At 37.5% G+C, this 17,855-nt stretch overlaps 1 protein-coding gene across 1 annotated transcript in view; it reads right to left on the bottom strand.

Annotated features, from left to right (window-relative positions):
• FAF1 (Fas associated factor 1) overlaps nt 1–17,855 on the bottom strand; it is a 154,617-nt gene that overhangs the window by 49,522 nt on the left and 87,240 nt on the right. Inside the window, exons 9-12 of the mRNA XM_009088711.4 lie at nt 5,111–5,206; nt 4,379–4,505; nt 3,452–3,515; nt 2,430–2,511 (exon numbers count right to left, since the gene is read on the bottom strand). Of these exons, the coding sequence (XP_009086959.1) occupies nt 2,430–2,511; nt 3,452–3,515; nt 4,379–4,505; nt 5,111–5,206 (369 nt within the window). The remainder of the gene's footprint in view (nt 1–2,429; nt 2,512–3,451; nt 3,516–4,378; nt 4,506–5,110; nt 5,207–17,855) is intronic.

The raw sequence follows: 17,855 nt of genomic DNA, 5'->3' as shown, positions 1-17,855 counted from the left end.
TAAAGCAGAGCCACATTTGACCTCATTCCACCTCTCCTCCCAAAAACTGAAATTGTTGTGGCAGCAGCTGCTCCAAAGGTTAAAAGATACCCATCATGTATGTGTATCTTCACTGGCTAACGACTCAAACACAGCAGATAGACACCTCAACTTTTTTAAAAGGTATTTCTTTTTCAAGCAACATTTTGTTAAATATGAATTACCATCCTTTCCAACACAGGAAAAGACAATGAGATTTAACAGGAAACATCTGTTTTCATAAAAAGAAATGGAACTCATATTCTGCATTCAAAACACACGTTTTGACATAAGTTAATTTTCTTTAAATTTAAATATTCCTGGAAAAAAAAGTTTCATGTTTATACACATTGGGCTTCTTTTTTTAAATTTTTTTTTTTTTTTTAATTGAGGTTAAAAGTATCCCCAATACAGATTCAAAACACAGCTGATGGCTGTCTCACCAGACACGAACTGCAGAGTGCACCTTCTGCTCTGGACAGAGTTGAGAATTTGTCAAGAAAAGGCCAAGATCTCTGAGCACTCAAGCTGCCAAGTGCTCTCAAATTAAATCAGTTTGAAGCGGTTTTCATTAAGATGGATTGAGTGTGGCATCGTGAGAAACACTCTATCAAATGTAGTGTTTTACTTAGTGATTAAGTATATACCAGTTGATGAAGCTGCCCAAATCCTTCGTAATCCCACCACTCCAATAAACATTTAATGAGTATATAAGTTCAAAAAGCCTAGTAGAGGATTTAAACCTTCAATCTTGTTTTTATTTACTCTTGGAACTCAATTTCTCACTTCAAGTGAAGAATGCTGGTGCCTGCAGCTCATCTGTTGCCCTGGTAAAATTAAGTGCCCTCCATAGTATAAATTAGAAGACAAGACACACAGGTTGCAATTTCTCCAAAGCTTTTTTTTTAATACTGATATATATTTTAAAAATTATTTTAGGAAATTAAATTATAAAAATATGAAATAATGCGTCCCTTTCCTCAATTCTGAATTCTAGGAGCCAGTACTGAAAAAATAACTTTGTAAGAGGGAAAAGCAGTGAAAATAAATGGTATTTCCACCTTCTCATATCTTTGCTTAGAATCAGAATGTTACAATAAAAATGATGCCATTCCAAAGGTGGGAGGGACAGCTTTCAAAATAAGGCAATAAACAGAAAAAAACCTCAAGAATCCAAACACAAACAAAAATTAATACTCTCCTAAATATATATATATATATATACACACACACACAATGGTTTCATTGTGATAATGACCTGGTCTGAAAAAATCACAATATATTAAAAAGGCAACATGCATTTCAAAAGGGGTATGTAAGCAGCACAAGAAGTACTTTGAGCAACAAAAATCTAAGCAACTGCACCGCATTAATATCAGATTTATAGGTAGAAAACTGTTTCTGAAAGTTCTTTATGAGCTTTTGTCCACTATTACAGTTAAATTCTGTCAACCATTTCTGATGACATGACACTAAATGAACTTCCCAACTCACACCCTCTTCTTGATCAATTCACAGGATTTTTTTTCTCTGTGCAAAGACATGAAAATATTCACTAAACTTAGAGTATTATGTATGTGCCAACTTCAGCTATACAGTGTGGATTTGTAACTCTCACACTTATCAGAACAGCCCCTAACATAATGCAGAGACTCCTTCCAATATGAATAACTACTTTCTTCATTTCAAAATTAAACATCTATCAAGAAAACAAAAAGTAAATTTAAACAGCATGATTTTCTTGTTTGTGTTTCAGCTTTATCTGTGCTTAATTATGCAGGGTTTTGGGTTTCTCCTTAGTGAATCAAGTCACCAAAACTTAAATAAACTGTCCCCATTCTAATTTTATTAAAATACTGATTTTAAAACTGTGCATGGAATAACAGAAACTTGAGATGCCTGGTTGGATGTACAGAAAAACTGAACAACCAAATCTTAGTACTGGAACTTACTTGGCAGATAAAGGCTGTACAAAGGGGGGAAAAAAGCAGACTGTATTTGAGAGAGCTTCCAATTTAAATTTACAATTTCATTAGGCACTCTTCAAAGGAGTTACCAACATGCAACAGTGAACTTGTCAACCACAAGACTCCCAGGCAGGGTTATCTGGTGCTAGGACACCATTATTCCAGGAAGAAAAGGGAGGAGGGGGAAAGAAAAAGAGTAGCTTTGACAACTAAAGAGCTTCAGTAAAAATACAGCCTGAATGATTAGAAAGCATCAGTTATTCACTGCAATTTCAGCAACCAAGGTAAGTCTTTTAGTCAACTGAATGAGTGCAACTCTTCTCAAACAATAAATGCAAAACAACTCCAAAATGTAGCTCAGCTTTTCAAAAATCAAGATGAAACCCTTGAGGTGATTTCTATTCCCCCACTATTTTAAATGAAGTAGTTTTAATACACACTTACATCTCTTGCTTTCCCATAGAAGGCTTCTTGAAAAGCAGCCTCTAATGATCCAATAAAATAAACAGGATGGCAGTCACCATATCTATTTGAGATAAAATTTCCAATTAACAAAAAAGGACAAAATCAACTAATTTCAATATTCTACCTTTTCATATATTCTGTAAATATAATGCATTGGCTAGACCTTTAGAAAGATGAGTATTACACTTGTGAAGGACAGAAAGAAAATATTTAGGACCCATTTGTTTTCTGGCACTGAAAAACTCAAAGTAATGAACAACAACCATACCAACTTTATCATAAAAACATTCTGTTTACACATGTAGATACCTTAAGTTCTACACAATTTTCTGTAAAATTTCTACAAAATTTTCAAATTATTTCCTGTCTTTATTATATTCTTAAAGGTTAATTGAAGGCTATTCTTCCATTACACATTAATGCATCTCATAAAGGAATATTTCATCACTGGAGTGAAAACAGAAAATATATAAACTTTGCATTACTTTGCAGCTTCTACCTATTCAATGAAACAAGCAACTGTTTAACAGTGCATGATTTGGTAGTATAAAGTTTTTTAAAAATCCAAAATATCTCTGTTTTTTAAAAGTCAATATTTACCCAACCACTTTGCTATTGTGAAAACTCTTACAGCAACTATGTATTTCTTTTTCAATATTAATCAGTTTTAGCTTTTCTGTTTCTGCATATCATAATAAAATTTTTATATATAACCAGTCTTTCTCATCCTTCTGGACCTTTACATAATTAAGTAATGGTACTACATAGTGGCAAAATAAATAGGAGAAGAATCCACCACTCCAGCTTGGGCTGAGAATAACTTTATTTCAAAAGCAGTTCTAGCACCCTGGTTAGAATTTAAATAAATTAGATTAGGATGTCTAAATATGCTTTTATCTCACAAGAAAACATGTAGACTTGGTTTATTTTTATTTTCATTATTTACTAACTTTAACTGAGTTTGTAATAAGAATGGCACAGTTAACAGGCTAAGAGCTTACCTTGAAGAAAACTCTGCTGTAAATTGTAATAAGGCATCTCCTTCATTTTCAGCATTTTCTGGCACTTAAAAAATTGGGGAAAAAAAATAGAAATGCAACTCCATGGAAACAGATTGTAATATGCAAACACATTCACTTCACAGGCATTTCATGTTCCCAGCTTACTGAAGTGTTACCAAGAAACCACATAAACTTCATGAAAGACTACTGACTATGAACTTTTCAAAAGACAAGAAATTTCCAGAGGGTCTCATCAATATATTCAGGTTTTCCAAACAGTAAAATCCTCAGGTCCAGTGTAATGTGATACATCACTTGCTCAGAGTTAGCACTCTGGACTTACTTTAAGGCTTGAAAGGCTCCACCCTTCCTACTGAAAATGTTAAAAAGTTTTCCATATTATTACATATATTTGCTGTCAAAAAAACTTCTAATGAAGTAACACCAATGCAAGCCTAAAGTAAATAAAAGAGTATGCAAGAATTGAATGTAGGAGATAACTGACTGCTCCTGCTCAATCCTTTTCAAAATTCAAGGGCAAAAAATCACTGAGAACCTTGATCAGCATAATGAGTAAAACATTAATCAAAATACAATCTGCAGAATTTTCAAAATAGGGAAGTAGAAATTTAGTTATCTACAGGTGCATTTGGAAAGAAATCACAATTTCTCTGACTTTGTTACTCATCAATTTTAAGTTCAATTATTCTTCAGTTGCAAGGTTAAAAATTTCCCTCCACAGAGCAGTGCTTTTATAGTTGCCAGTTATGTGTGCAGTATTTTCCTTTGGTACATCCATCAGACACGACATCCAAACAATTCTACCATTCCTATCAAAAAATACTTTCCTGTTTTTAATTCTGCAGACCCCTCCCACCTCTCTCCTTCCCCTCTGCTGTACAGCCTCCAGTTCATTGTAACTCTTACTCATTGGTGATTTCCTCAAGGCAGATGAAGCTACTCCAAACATTTCTCCATCATCAACTCCAAACTCAGTAGCATCTTCAAAGTCATCTCCATCACTATCACTAACCATATGAACATCAGTGCATTGCTGTATAAAAACAAAACCCAAAATCCACTCTCAGCTTCTATTTCAGACATTTTCAGTGAGATACAAAATACAAACACTGTGACAAATAGACATAATATACTGCAGTTTAATTTACTATTTTATACAGCATTATCAAAGGTAATTTTTAACAGAAGTCTAGTTGACAGAAATGCATTATTAAAGAATCTCTGCACATGGTTGAGCAAATTTTGTCAAAGTTAATGCTACTTTTTCATCTAATGGTACCAGAGCTGGTATAAGAAAGCTGCATAAGAATGAGGGAGAAAAGCCACACAATGTTGGCTTTCATATTGGTATTTGGAATACCCATACAAAGGAGAAAAATTTTAAACACAAAATTTTAGTGCAAGGAGCTAAGGCCATCTCCCCAGTCAGATGCTTTGATTGCTTTCTTTTTCCTCTTTTTCTTCAATGACTCCTTTGCCCAGTTCCTCACTTTGTCTCAGCTGCAGGAACTGTACATGGATTGTTGTAAGATGCAATTCTATTGACACACCACAACAGGTGGGATGGTGACCACTGCACCCTGAGGTGTCCCTGCCTGTTCCTAGAGCAGACTGGTACCACAAAGATGATGTCCTTACCTCCTCTGACTGCTCCCTTGTTTGCACAGGTGAAGATCTTCTTCCAACTGTGAGTCGATGGCAAGGAAAAGTCAGTCCCGACACGGCCAAAGTCATCTACAAAGCAAGCAAAGGTTCTTCATTAAAGCCACAGTCTCAATTAAAGGTTGGGGGAAGGGTTTAAGGTTGTTTAGAGGTTCAAATTAAAGACTGCATTATTTAAACACATATTAAGAAGCCTGAAAAACTAAAATTATTCCTTATGCTAAAATATTCAAGGAAACATCAGCTGAGTTTTACTGAGGTGTGTGCACAGAGTATCAAAACAAATTCCATGGAACTGCAAACTCCAAAGGGCCTTGAGTTGTTATTTTCTCCTGAAGAAGTATTGAAGTTTGAAATGTTACTGTACATGGCAACTTTTGCAGTGCTTTGCATTGATGATGCAAATGTAGAAATTTTTTTTGCTAATCAAGAAGCAATTGTTAAAGATGCTAAGTACTGATACACGTAATTAAAAACAGTTAAATCATCTTGAAAAAAATTTGTATTTTGAAAGATCTGTTTATCAGCAGACATTGCAATAGACACAATCCCATTGGCAACTTTAAAATACATTTCAACTCCTTTTTGGTCATTTTAAATGTCAAGGGTGCACACCAGGTTCCTCATATGAACAAAGACACACAACCCGAATTGCTGACACTGCAATTGCTGACATTGTAGTCCACAGGATGGATGGTCAGTAGCCAGTGCCAACAGAAACAGCACTTCTGCCCCTTGCTGTATGCCTAAACCTCAATTTTTAGAAAAATTCTACTGTCATTAGAAAGACAAAATTATTATGATGCTAGCAAACACACAGCAATAATATTTGAAAAGCTGGTCCTATATTGCATTCAAAAATACACGAATTCTAATGCCTAAAAATGAGAACTGCCCATTCTGTGACCAGAACCACCTGTGCCCTCTGCATTTAAAGCTCCTGCCCAGCCTCTTCTGGAGAGCACATCAGCCCAGGAGAAGCAAGCTTGATGCCCACAAATAGCAATTTCAGAAGTACCTAAGACCTATCTGGACTGATTTTACAGTGCAAGTAGCTCTTAAAAGAAGATAATTGATTGTTTTTGGCAGTGACAAAGTATTTAATGCCATGCAATTTTCAGTGATGTGGAGAAGGGTAGTTCTGGCTGAATGTTTAAAATATCTTTTGTAATGGCTCCATCAGATGAAACACAGCAAGGACAGAAAAATACCTAAATCCTGTAAAACTTGTTAGTATTTTTGCAGGGCACAGAACAAAATATTTACATTATACATTTCAGAACTACAGCACTCTCCTAATTGGAATATTAAAACATTACAGTAAAATACATTTCAATCATTCTCAACAAAAATCCAAGAATAAATCATAAGCCTTAAATTTCATTTCCTGCCATGAGCACTGAAAATACCCCATTTATTTTTTATACATAATTCAGAGCGACTTTCTCACTTGTCTGCTAGAACTCCCAGAGATTTAATTTGCTGCAGGTTGAAGCAGGCTGATTAGGCAGGCTGGTTACCAAATGAATGTTAACCTGTCTGAACTAGCCTACTGTCACATTCTCACAGCAAGGTTAAACACAAGTTTAGCTGTGTAAAAAGCCCAGCAATCGCCTCAAAGGAAGTGAATTTTAATACTCTGGAGTAAATGAAATATTAAAGACGACACCCAGCTCTAGACCAATTACCTTTGAAACTCCTGTGACAAGAGCATAAGAACTTCATTCTCTGCCATAATCCACCATTTCAATTATTATTTTTATAAGCTTTTAATAATAAACAAAACCCAACTGTTATAAAACCTGAAACTTTGCCCTGTAGTTATCACACCATATGAAATGCTGGTAAAACACACAAACACCCACATGAACCACACACAGACCACAGTTCCCTCTCTCACAGCATCAAATCCCCTGACAGATGCCTGGAAAGGCTCCCAGTATCCTTTACATGCACATTAAAGACAGAGTGGTAAGATCAAGCAGGCAGTTATTGTGCTGCTTCATCACTTGGCCCAATTGCAGGGTGTTGCAATTCCAATTTGCAACCCTATATTATAGTGTCAAAGCGTCTCTCAAACACCAGCTAACAGCAGAAGGGGTTCCACATCAGAGCCTGTTTCATCCTACTCTCCACACAGTTGCTGGAATGTTGGGGGTTTGTGCACATTGGTGTGAGAAATCACCCTTCCCTTTGCCTTTTTTTTTTCCTTTCTGAGAAGTTTTTTTTTGCAAAAGAAATAGCAGTTCTGCCTCCATTCCAGAATAAACACCCAGCATCAACATTCTTCTAAAATAAAGTTATCTTCATTCAAAGACAGAGAATTCTCCTTCAGAGAAAGACTCTTGCATCACAAAAGCTCAAGCTTTATTTTGGAAATCATAAAACCAGCAAGAGTCAGCAAAAGATTGTTTTCCAGGCAGCTCAACAAACCCTTTCCTAGTAGTGTGAATGCAGGGTACTGATGGGAGCACCACTGAAATGTCTCAGTGGCAAGAACTGAAGATCTCACATTGCTCTAGGAGAGGTTTTTCTTTCTGAATACTGTACCTGACCCCTCCCAAACAGAGATGCAGAAAATTATCATTGCAATAAATTATCATTGTTTCAGCTACCTTCCCATGGGAATGGACAAAAGCTTTATACCAGCCCTATAACTGAACCAACCCCAAAAGCTGGTTTGTAGCCAGAGCACCTGATTACCAATATTCTCTAGCTTAGGAGCCCATCTGGCTGTGAAAAAACCCCAAAAGTCAGTCACTTTTCTAATTTTTCTTTTTGCATAAAAGTCACCACTATGTGGGTACCAGAGCTTGAATGGGATGGCTTCCACATGCACAAAAAAAGACACTGAAAATGCATTTGCAGGACTCATGCATGAACAACACAAGCCAGGTATAAGTTATAAAAGAAATAATACAGAAGCAGGAAAAAAAAGATTACTTTTTTTTAGGCAGGGAACCAATGCTTGTGCAAATCAAACTGTCTCAGAACTGAAAGGTACATGATGTAGAAAGGGAAACAAAATCAGAAATAAGGAAAATTGCTTGCAAAAAGTAACTCCAGAGCCAGATCTTTTGTCCAACACTGTGTAGAAATTGCTTGTGCTTATTTAAAGTAATCTCCTATTTGGCTTCCTATAGCTTTACGGAGAAGGAAAATAAAATTCAGTTTTTCAAATATTTCAGGGAGAGTGGCAGCAGGAGAGTCCCCTTTCAGGAAACAGCAGAGATACTACATGGATTCAATAGCTCTGAGATTCAAAAAGGTGAGGGTACAAGCTGGACTAAAAGTGCACAAAAGGTTACTGGAAATAGATTTTAACTACTATGAGAAAGATCACTACAAAATCTTACAGTTTAGAGAGGAAAGAAATAGTCTGGTGCTCACTCGTGCTTTCCAGCTCTAAGACACTAATACTATTTGTAAATGCTCAGGGTGAGATGATTTGTTTTTCAATTGCCAGCATTAGCAATGGAGGGATAAAGTTAAGCAACATCTTTTCTGATCCAAACATGCAGGATTCTTTGTCAACCTTCCAGATTAACCCAGAAATATCTGCCAAATCTGGAGTGAGACCAGATGCTTTAAACAATAAATGATTCTTCATGTTATATTAGTTTTATGGAGAAGCTTCTACAAATATAATTCAGAACTATCTAACCCCACTATTTTTTCCCAAATATTTCATGATACAAATATGTCTGCAGAAGAGAAAGAAATCATTGAGAGCATGTAATTCCAGAGTGCTGCCATCTCATGCTTAGAATAATATGAAAAATTATAAATCCATCATCTCAAAACCTTGTATCTTCTAGAAAGAGTTTGCTGGCACAACTTAATTCCCACTCTTGCAGACTTCTGGCATTACAAAGGAAGGACCAAACTCAGTCTCTTGCACCAGTCCACAGATATTTAATCAAGATGCTGAAGATGTGAGAAAGATAAACAGTAGAAGGAGCATGAAGGAGTGATATCAGCAGAGGACTCCAGCTGCAGAACTCACTCCTCTGAGAAATGCTGATACAAAAATTATAAGCTCAGTGGACTGCATCAGGAAAGGAGTAATTGGATATGACAAATTGGCCTTCCTCATGTTCAGCCACACAGTGATGGAGAAAAACAGCATCTCAAAAGAGATTTGAATGGCAACCATACCTAATGAGGAAAGTAAAGGAAGCTGTAAGAGCTTTCTAATGCCTCACAAAATATAGCTGGGACACCCAAAGTGTCCAGCTTAAGGCAATAATCCATAAAGAACAGGACATTCTTCCTCATCCTCAATTATTGAGAGCTTGTGCTGTTCACAGGATACTTGCCATCAAGGGATCCCATCTCTGCAAATGGATACAGCTTTTTGTAAACAGGAACTATTCAGAACAAGCAAGTATAATGTTGGTTTATTTTGTGCTCTTTGTTCAGCTTTTGATTGTTACAAGAGCAATGAGGGTTTTGAGGGTTTGGAGTGTGTGGGCACTCTGATTTGCTTTAATGTACATTAATGCATCTATCTGAACATACAGAAACCTGTTCATCAGGGCAACTTATTAAATGGAGCCTTCAGCTATAACAGCCAGTACTTGTCAATTTTAAAGAAAACAGCTTTTGGCTGTTTAAAAGACCACTGAAAAGGAGAAACTGTTTCAGTCACTGTAACATGGTAATTTTATTTTCAAATTACTCAAATTCTTTCCAACTCACTGGAGAGATATTTTTCCATGACAAAATATTTTCTAATACCATTTTTTGGCATAAAGTAGAGATTTTTGATAATTTCTTCTCAGAAATTCAAAGGTCAAACAGTATATCTCACAAAGCATCAGACAGAAATTCAGAGACTACTTGATCCATGCACAAAGGAGAAGATTCTATACATGATGCCAGATTTCACTTGCACACACACAGCAAGTGAAGCAACAGGCATTACCTGACAATGGCACTTCAAAACCAAAACCTTGCTGTGGACAAACCTTCTGGATTTTTAATATAAAAGAAATGTAATTTCTGTATAACATCACTGATATGAATCAGACAAATTATTCAAGTAGCTAAACTTCTACTACAGAATCATGTTTGGCTGTGTACAATCTGCTTCAATAGGAAACTAAATAGAAGAACTCTCACAGCATGATTTTCTATTGAGGAGAAGGGAAAAAAATCCATTTTCTGCTTTTAATACTCAGAGATAAAGTAAGCAAACAAGATTGTGGTGTACAAAATAAAAAGCATGTTTTCCGATACTTGACTCTCCCCCATAAATCTCCCAGAAAAAGGGCTCTTTCTAAAGGTTGCTTAGCAGGCTGCACTACACACATAGGGGTTTGTAATACACATACATCACACAAAAAAATCTCAATCAAAACCAAATGCAGTGTTACCCACAGATTGAAACCTAATCCTGGTTCAAATACTCCATGTGACAGCCCTTTCACAGTGCCCAAAATGTGAGTTGCTTGCCTGTTCCATTTACTAGTTTACTCACTGATACATGGCTTAAGAATAGAGAAATAAACATGACCAAGTACATTTTATAATACTCAATTATTCCAAATAACTTTAGAGAGGTGCCCATAGCAAAATACTCAATGACTGGCAGGTGTCTCCTCTGTGAAAATTTCACTCCCACAATCTGATCCTTTTTCTCTTTGGTTTAATTACCATGACGTTTTTTTCCCCCCTCCTCAGATAAGAGAAGGGATAAGGACAGAGGTCTGAGCAAGGAGCATTATCAAGCATTTCAATTTTCATATTAAATTAAATATTCTGTTGTGTGACCTTTTATTATAGCACAAACTATTTCCTGAGTATGATAAATGCCAATTTATCAGACAGATGGATGGATTTTCTTGAAGATAGAGGAAAAAAAGTTGCACTTTGAACACAATTATATGAAGTTTGAGAAGAAACAAAGACTTTGAGAAGGAAGAAAAACTCTAGAAGGAACATTTCTGTTCTTGTTTTTCTATCAAATGTTCTGTGTACATGGTACTACGAGATGAATTTGGAAACAAGGTACTTTAGGGATCAAATGCTTTCTATACCTAAGTGCACTGACAGTAGGTAATGTAATAAAACAAAACAAATAAACTAATCTAGTTGGAACACCCAGAAAATAAGTTATTCTTCTTGCTGTTTACCATTGGAGCTAGATTGGCCAGGCTGCCCCACAGCTGAGGCTCACTCACATTTCCATTTTCCTTTTGAAACCTATTCTTTCCAAGATTGAGGAAGTAAGGAAAAGCAAGGAATATTTGTGTGGTGGACAGGATATAGCAGTTATAGGAAAAATCCAAGTGTACAAGGCAGGGGTGAGAGGTAGAGCAAGTGAGTGAAGTTTTGTTTTTGCACTTGAAATACAAGAGCAGGAAGTTTTTCATTAAACAGTTGAATAAAATTGTAATTTCTAAGTGCATTCAGCATAGTCCTTGCATGTGAGTATTGAAGCAGGGAAAATAAGAGTATGGGAACTCTGGCAATCTGCAGTTCTCCAGAGATTATCAGATGGCTCCACACTCTTTCCTGGCTGGAGATCCAGAGAAACCAACCCATGCAAGAAGGAGATGGTGGACTCCCAAGCATCTCATGCCATTTCTGAGGATACTCCAAGTCTCATCATTTCAAGAAAAATGACACTATGACATGAGAGAGTTTTCATATGAGCTTGTTCTTGCCATGGCTGCAGCTCCTGGTGTTTAACCAAGCATTGTTATGCTCAGACAAACCTTCACTGAATTCCTCAGGAACAAACAGGTGGTCAATACTTCCAAACCCATCACTTGTCACTTTATATATTCAATAAATAACCTATCTTCTTTTCAATGTACAATCTCACAAAGGCAAAGTGATAATTTAAGAATTCCTGCATGCTCATGTTTAAAAGTTATGTTTAAAGCTCCAAGAGATTCAAGATTTTCTGGGAATTAATGTTTATCCTTTGGCTTGTTTTTCTCAAAAGTAAGCCAGTATATTTCCAATAGTTACAGACTATAAAACTACTTCTATCCATACTGAAATACATAGTATACATACAACAAGTGTTATCACACTAACAAAGAGCAAATTAAGGTACATTGCAATTCAAAAAGCAAATCTATTAAATACATTCTTTTAGTTGACCGAAACAAGGGCTTTTTTGTACTATGCAATTAATTGACTCAGAAAGATTTACTACCCAGAACTGAAGGGCTCTCTTCAGTCTGTACTGCTCAGCTAGACATTGTTATCCAAGTTCAGTACATAATATTAAAACACCCAAAGCTCATCTACTGCCATGTAAGTCCTTATCCCTCCTTGAATAACAATAAAAAGTGGATGTAATTCCACATTAGCCACTTTGTCTTTTGACATCAAATAGCATTAGCTGGGAAAAACAGTCAAGTATGCTTGAGGTTTGTTTGTTTTATTAAACTATTACACAAATATGAAAATGAACAGAAGAGTTTAAAAAATTTGACAGCCCTTGAAATTAACTTCCTCTGGAAAATAACTTCATTTTCATTATGCATCTCCAATAAAAAGAAAAAAAAAATCTTGACAGGTATTCAACGTTTCATTTTAAACACTAACTGGATGAAAAAACCATCTCTAGCGTGGAGTGTGTTCAGGTTATAAATCAGTAATGCTTATTTTAACTCCTCACCAAGTGTTGTTGAGATAATTACTGCTGACAGCTTTAGTCAAGGTTCATTTCACTTTTTCTACTATTTTTCCCCTGTTAGAAGTTCCGCAGGGCCCATGGGAAGATCCACCCCTCACACCTGTTGGGCTTCTTCATGTTACTGAGGCCAGTTTGGACACGTCACTTCACATTAGCATCGTGCCAGAGCGCTGTGACAATTACTTATCGCAGGTTTAACTCGGAAAAAAGTTTCTAATCCAGCCACAAGAACAGTGTCAGAGTACGTAATTTAAACCTGTCAACACAGGTTGGAGGAAATTCATTCCAAGGATTTCAGTCGTGTTCCCATGGTAGATCTCTGAACTATAATGAAGCTTAAAATCACAAAGGAATGCTATAGAGTTAAAACACGGAACCCAAAAGTTTAAAGAGCTCTGAACTGAAGGGGAAAAAAAAGTGCCTGAACTAATAATCATGTTTTAAAATTTGATAAATTCTTTAGATTAGGATTAAGAGAAAATATGGGGTTGGGCTGTTCGTCTCTGCTCCCACACACGCTTAGGATGACTCTGGCAGGCTGTGTCTCAAAAGGTGAGTCTGGACTCCAGGGTTTTTCGGTCTTCAGAATTGTTTATTATATCTTATCTATAAAGTCCCTTCTCTGTCCAACTGGGATCTGACCAGCACGGCAGCCAAAGGCACTCTGACCTTCCCCCAAGGCTGGCACATCTTTTATATCAAAAACTACGTATGTTATATTTACTTTTTATCCCCAATACCTATCACCCTCGTCACCGGATACACTCTCACCCCAGACCAATCCCCAAGTGCCAACACCACACCAGAAGATGGATGACAAGAAGAAGAAAGAAGAGTCTTGTGACCTGCCCTGTTTCCTCCATCTTGTCTCCATAACCCCCCTGTACCAAAACCTCAAAATCTGTAATTTACCCTATAACTATGTTTTTCCCTTCACCATTCACACCCGAGTAATTCCCACAGGTTCCATCTCCTCACACATCGGTGGCACATCCCTAGATGGATCAAAATCAAGCCACCAAGTGCTTTTGGCAACATTCCAAGACCCCCGAGCCCCCCAAGGGTTCTCTCGGTAGCTCTGGACATCAGGAGTGATGTGCTGAGCTCCCACAAGAAAACTGTGGTAATTTGCCAGAATTCCAAATCTTATTTTGCTGCAGTGTGAAGGCACAATGGTGGCAGATCTTTACATGTGCTGAAGGCAGAAGTATGGTGAGGCAGCTCTGGAATCACCTTGAGGATGGTGTGGGAGGCTGAAGAAGATCCCAGGCACAGTGAGGAGGCCACTCGTGTCCTTCAGACACCAGAGGAGGGATGCTGGCACTGCAGCTACAACCACCCTCAAGGCAGCTCCACAAAACACAAGGAGATTCTTGTGAGCTTGAGAAAAAGTGGTGCCTGGTGCTCTGGGAACACCCAGCCCTGGTGTGCTGGTTGAACACACATGCCAATTTTTGCTACGGGCCCTGTTAATCACCAGCCGTGTTACTGTGCATCTACCCCTCTCGTTTGCTGGCTGAATGAAAATTATCCCTGGTTTTGATTATTTCTCATTTGACTGAGCCTAGTTAGGCAAATTAGGAATTAAAGCAGAAGGACAGCTACTGTAGTACTTAATGTTGCTTCAAACCACAAATATATTTAAAGGAAACACGAAGAAAATAATATTTCCTCGTACAACAGATTCTGCTAAAAAAGAAATATACTTGAGAGACTGAAATAAATACCCATGATCACTTACAGAGCTCATTCTTCTTGTTAGACAAAAACTGTAAATATTAAAGAGGATGAAAAATCTGCCAAGCCATTTGCAGCTATTTGAAACACAGGGTAACAGAATTAAATAAACGCTGAAAGACCTGGAACACAGTTAAGTATAGACCATGAGGCTAATTGTGGATCTTGAGTTAATTACTTTCCACTGATACGTTTTCTCAATGGTCTTTTACATGAGTTTTTTCTTTCCTCAGTCTGAACCCCAAGGCAATTCAGCGTGCTAGCCTCCAAACTCTGGGTGATTCATTGTGTACTTCTGCCTTAGGATTTTTAGTTCATGCAGAGAAAGCCAGGCTTTCACATCAAGTTGATGTTAATGTGCACTGACAAAGCAACAGTAAAGGAGCTTCATGTTTGTCACAACGTGCACTCTTTAATTTAGTAATTGCTTTATACTGATATGCAAATAATGACACATTTCCCAAATTTCCAGTTCCTCAGCAATGCTTTCGCTAATTACTCAGTGGTTAAAACTTAGGCATGTAAATTGGGCCAGTGAGTTTATTAATCAGTACACCTGTGTGAACTGATCTATAAAACACACATGCCTGGGAACAGGTCATAACTCACTGTACATTCCTGAAGGGCTCTGGAATTGAATAAAAACAATTCTCTAACTAAACCAAGATAAATTACAACTAACAGAGTGTTATTCACAGATAAACTGGGATTCCCAACCTTTCCTAAGCTAAAGAGACACTGTCTTTGGGTGACAACAAATACCAGGAGTCAAAGCATCCATCGAGAGAGGGATCAAGGTAAAGAAAAGAAAAGGTCAATTAAAAAAAAGGACAAGAATCCCTCTAGGCCCTGAAAACATGAGAAAGGGCCAGTGTCCACTCATCCATCAGTTCTCTGTGGATGACCACATGCTTTGAAGTCTGGTTATAGTGTTCTGTGGTACTGTGTACGCTTACTTGATACTCTAACATGAAAAATTCAGCTGCACTAAAAACATGGATTCAGACTCATAAATGCAAAAACACTCAAAAGAGTTTTAACCCATCCTGCTGAATTTCCTTTCCTCAAAATTGTCCTGTTCCATTTGCTTGCTTTTATGTTCCAACAGAATCTGTTAAATTTCTGGTATTTTCTTCATGTAATTGCCATAGAATGTAGACAATTGTTTTTACTGAGTCTGATCTCTAACTACTTATTTTTCACTATTCAGAAGAGACACAAAACCCTTAACAGAGTTTTAAGCTCAGGAACAAATAAAATAATAAACAGTATAAACTAACAACAACCCATCCACATCACATATTGCCCACAGATATTCACAGCTACACCTTGGGAACTGCTTTGCATTCACAAAGAGTATCAGCCAAATACTTGGCACGTTTCTGGTCTACGGTGGGATGCCATTTACTTCACAACACTGTACAATGCTTTGGATGGCAGAGAAGTGCCTGGATTTGTTTCCAGCACTATATAATTCCTTGGCACAGTTCAAGCAGAGCTGCTTCCAAAAAATGCTTCAAACACTGATGGGATTTTTATGCTGCCTCTTCTTCACGGATATAGTTTTCTGAGGAATTGGATTTTTGCAATGTTAGCTCTTGAAAACACAGTGCTACTGACTTCTAAAAATGAGCTTCTAAAAAGGCTGATTGTTTCCTATTTTCTGTTTCTCTTACCTGGAATGTGTATCTTCTAGTGAAGTTCTGCTCTGCTTATAATAGTGGAGCTTCATTACAAAGAAACAAGCACCACTGTGATAATCCTCCAGGAATAATGCAATTACCACTTATCAAACAGGTGTCTGCTGTATTCCAAGGAGATTATCACCTCCTATTCTGCTCTCAGAGAACACAGAATAAAAGAGAAGCTGCTACTATTAAATGACTAAGGGGAAAAGGAGTCTTTGATAACAGCTCCTGCCAGCATCTCTCAGCAGGGCATGAAGCAAACGTAGTCCTTCTATAACAACTTGGCACTGAAATGAGTAGTTTGGTTTCTGTAAAATGAGTTAAAGCACCTAAATAAGACCACTCCAGTTAACTCAGTCTGAAGCATCTCTCTATGTTTCTTCATGGAATATTCCAAGAATCTCACCACCTCTGGCTTCATGCCAAACCATGTCCCTTGTGAGTAGTCCTGAAGAGGAACTCTGCCTGCTCCAGCAAAAATGGGCTGCAGAGCTGCTCCATGAAACACATCATCTTTCAGAGCCACTTCTGTGACAATTTGGGGCTTGATGAAGGTACAAAAGGATCTCCCAGAGAACTGAATCTTCTTACCAAAATCCATTTGTGGGTCAAACCACAGCTGGGTGTAATTGGTCAGCAAAGGCCATTTTTAGCATATTTTCATTGCGGCTTCTTGAGTAGGAGTTATCTCAGGAGTGGATCTCTAAAACCAATGGCAAAAGCACTCTCCTATGAAATCTGGGATACAGCTCAAAGTACAGAAAGTGCTCTTACTACATGGCAAACCATGTAATTGGTTTGGAAACAAGCCCAGCTGAGCATCAAGGGCAGAAGAAGAGTGAAGAGAGTAAATAAATACACAGGTGCAGGAGACAAGAGGCTTCTTCAGCTCCTGGTGATGTCCAGGGGTTGTGAGGGCCAGCAACTGTCCATAGGTGGGTGCTTCAAAGAAAGCAGGACACTGGTGATCCTGTAAAATCCTGTCCATGAAGATGACCACTGGTTTGGTATACTTAAGGAAGAACTGTAGCTGCTGCTGCTGCTGCCTCTGCTGGGACACAAAAAGCCCCAATGCAGTTTGTGTGCTTGTAGATGGAGAGGTGGAGGGGTGCTGTGGATACAATACACTCCCCCAGCACCACGGGGTGCTTCAGGGATCTGGACTGCCCTGATCTACCCTGAAGATATTTCTCTGTGCATGTGGTCATTTCTATCTCATTTTGATTTTCAGGTTCTGTCAATAGAAGGACAGAAATTGGAAGCAGCAAATATAAAGTATAGGTCTCAGTCAGCCCTTGTTTACTAATTTTAAACTCCCTATAACAAGTTCTATGAACATGACATTTTTAATAAAAATAACTTTCATGTCTATGAGTTTCAAAACAAGAACAGCTAAAAACGTCTCAGCAGATCAAGCAGATTTGTCAATGGCTTGCAAAAGAAGAAAGCAGCAAAAGATGGCAAATAATTATGTCCATAGAATCACTGCTGTTCCTTATGCTTTAAAATTACAGTGACAAAAGAACTTAGTATTGAAGCAATTAATTGCTAACAGTACGCTCAAAATTTGCTACCAGCTTTTCCTAAAACACTAAGGTTGATTACAACATGTTGCACTGCAATGGGGTGGAATTTTGGT

This window comes from Serinus canaria, chromosome 8, assembly GCF_022539315.1.
Source record: "Serinus canaria isolate serCan28SL12 chromosome 8, serCan2020, whole genome shotgun sequence".
NCBI classification, from domain to species: domain Eukaryota; kingdom Metazoa; phylum Chordata; class Aves; order Passeriformes; family Fringillidae; genus Serinus; species Serinus canaria.
Note: the sequence above shows the minus strand (reverse complement) of the source record. Positions and strands in the feature narration are given on the sequence as shown.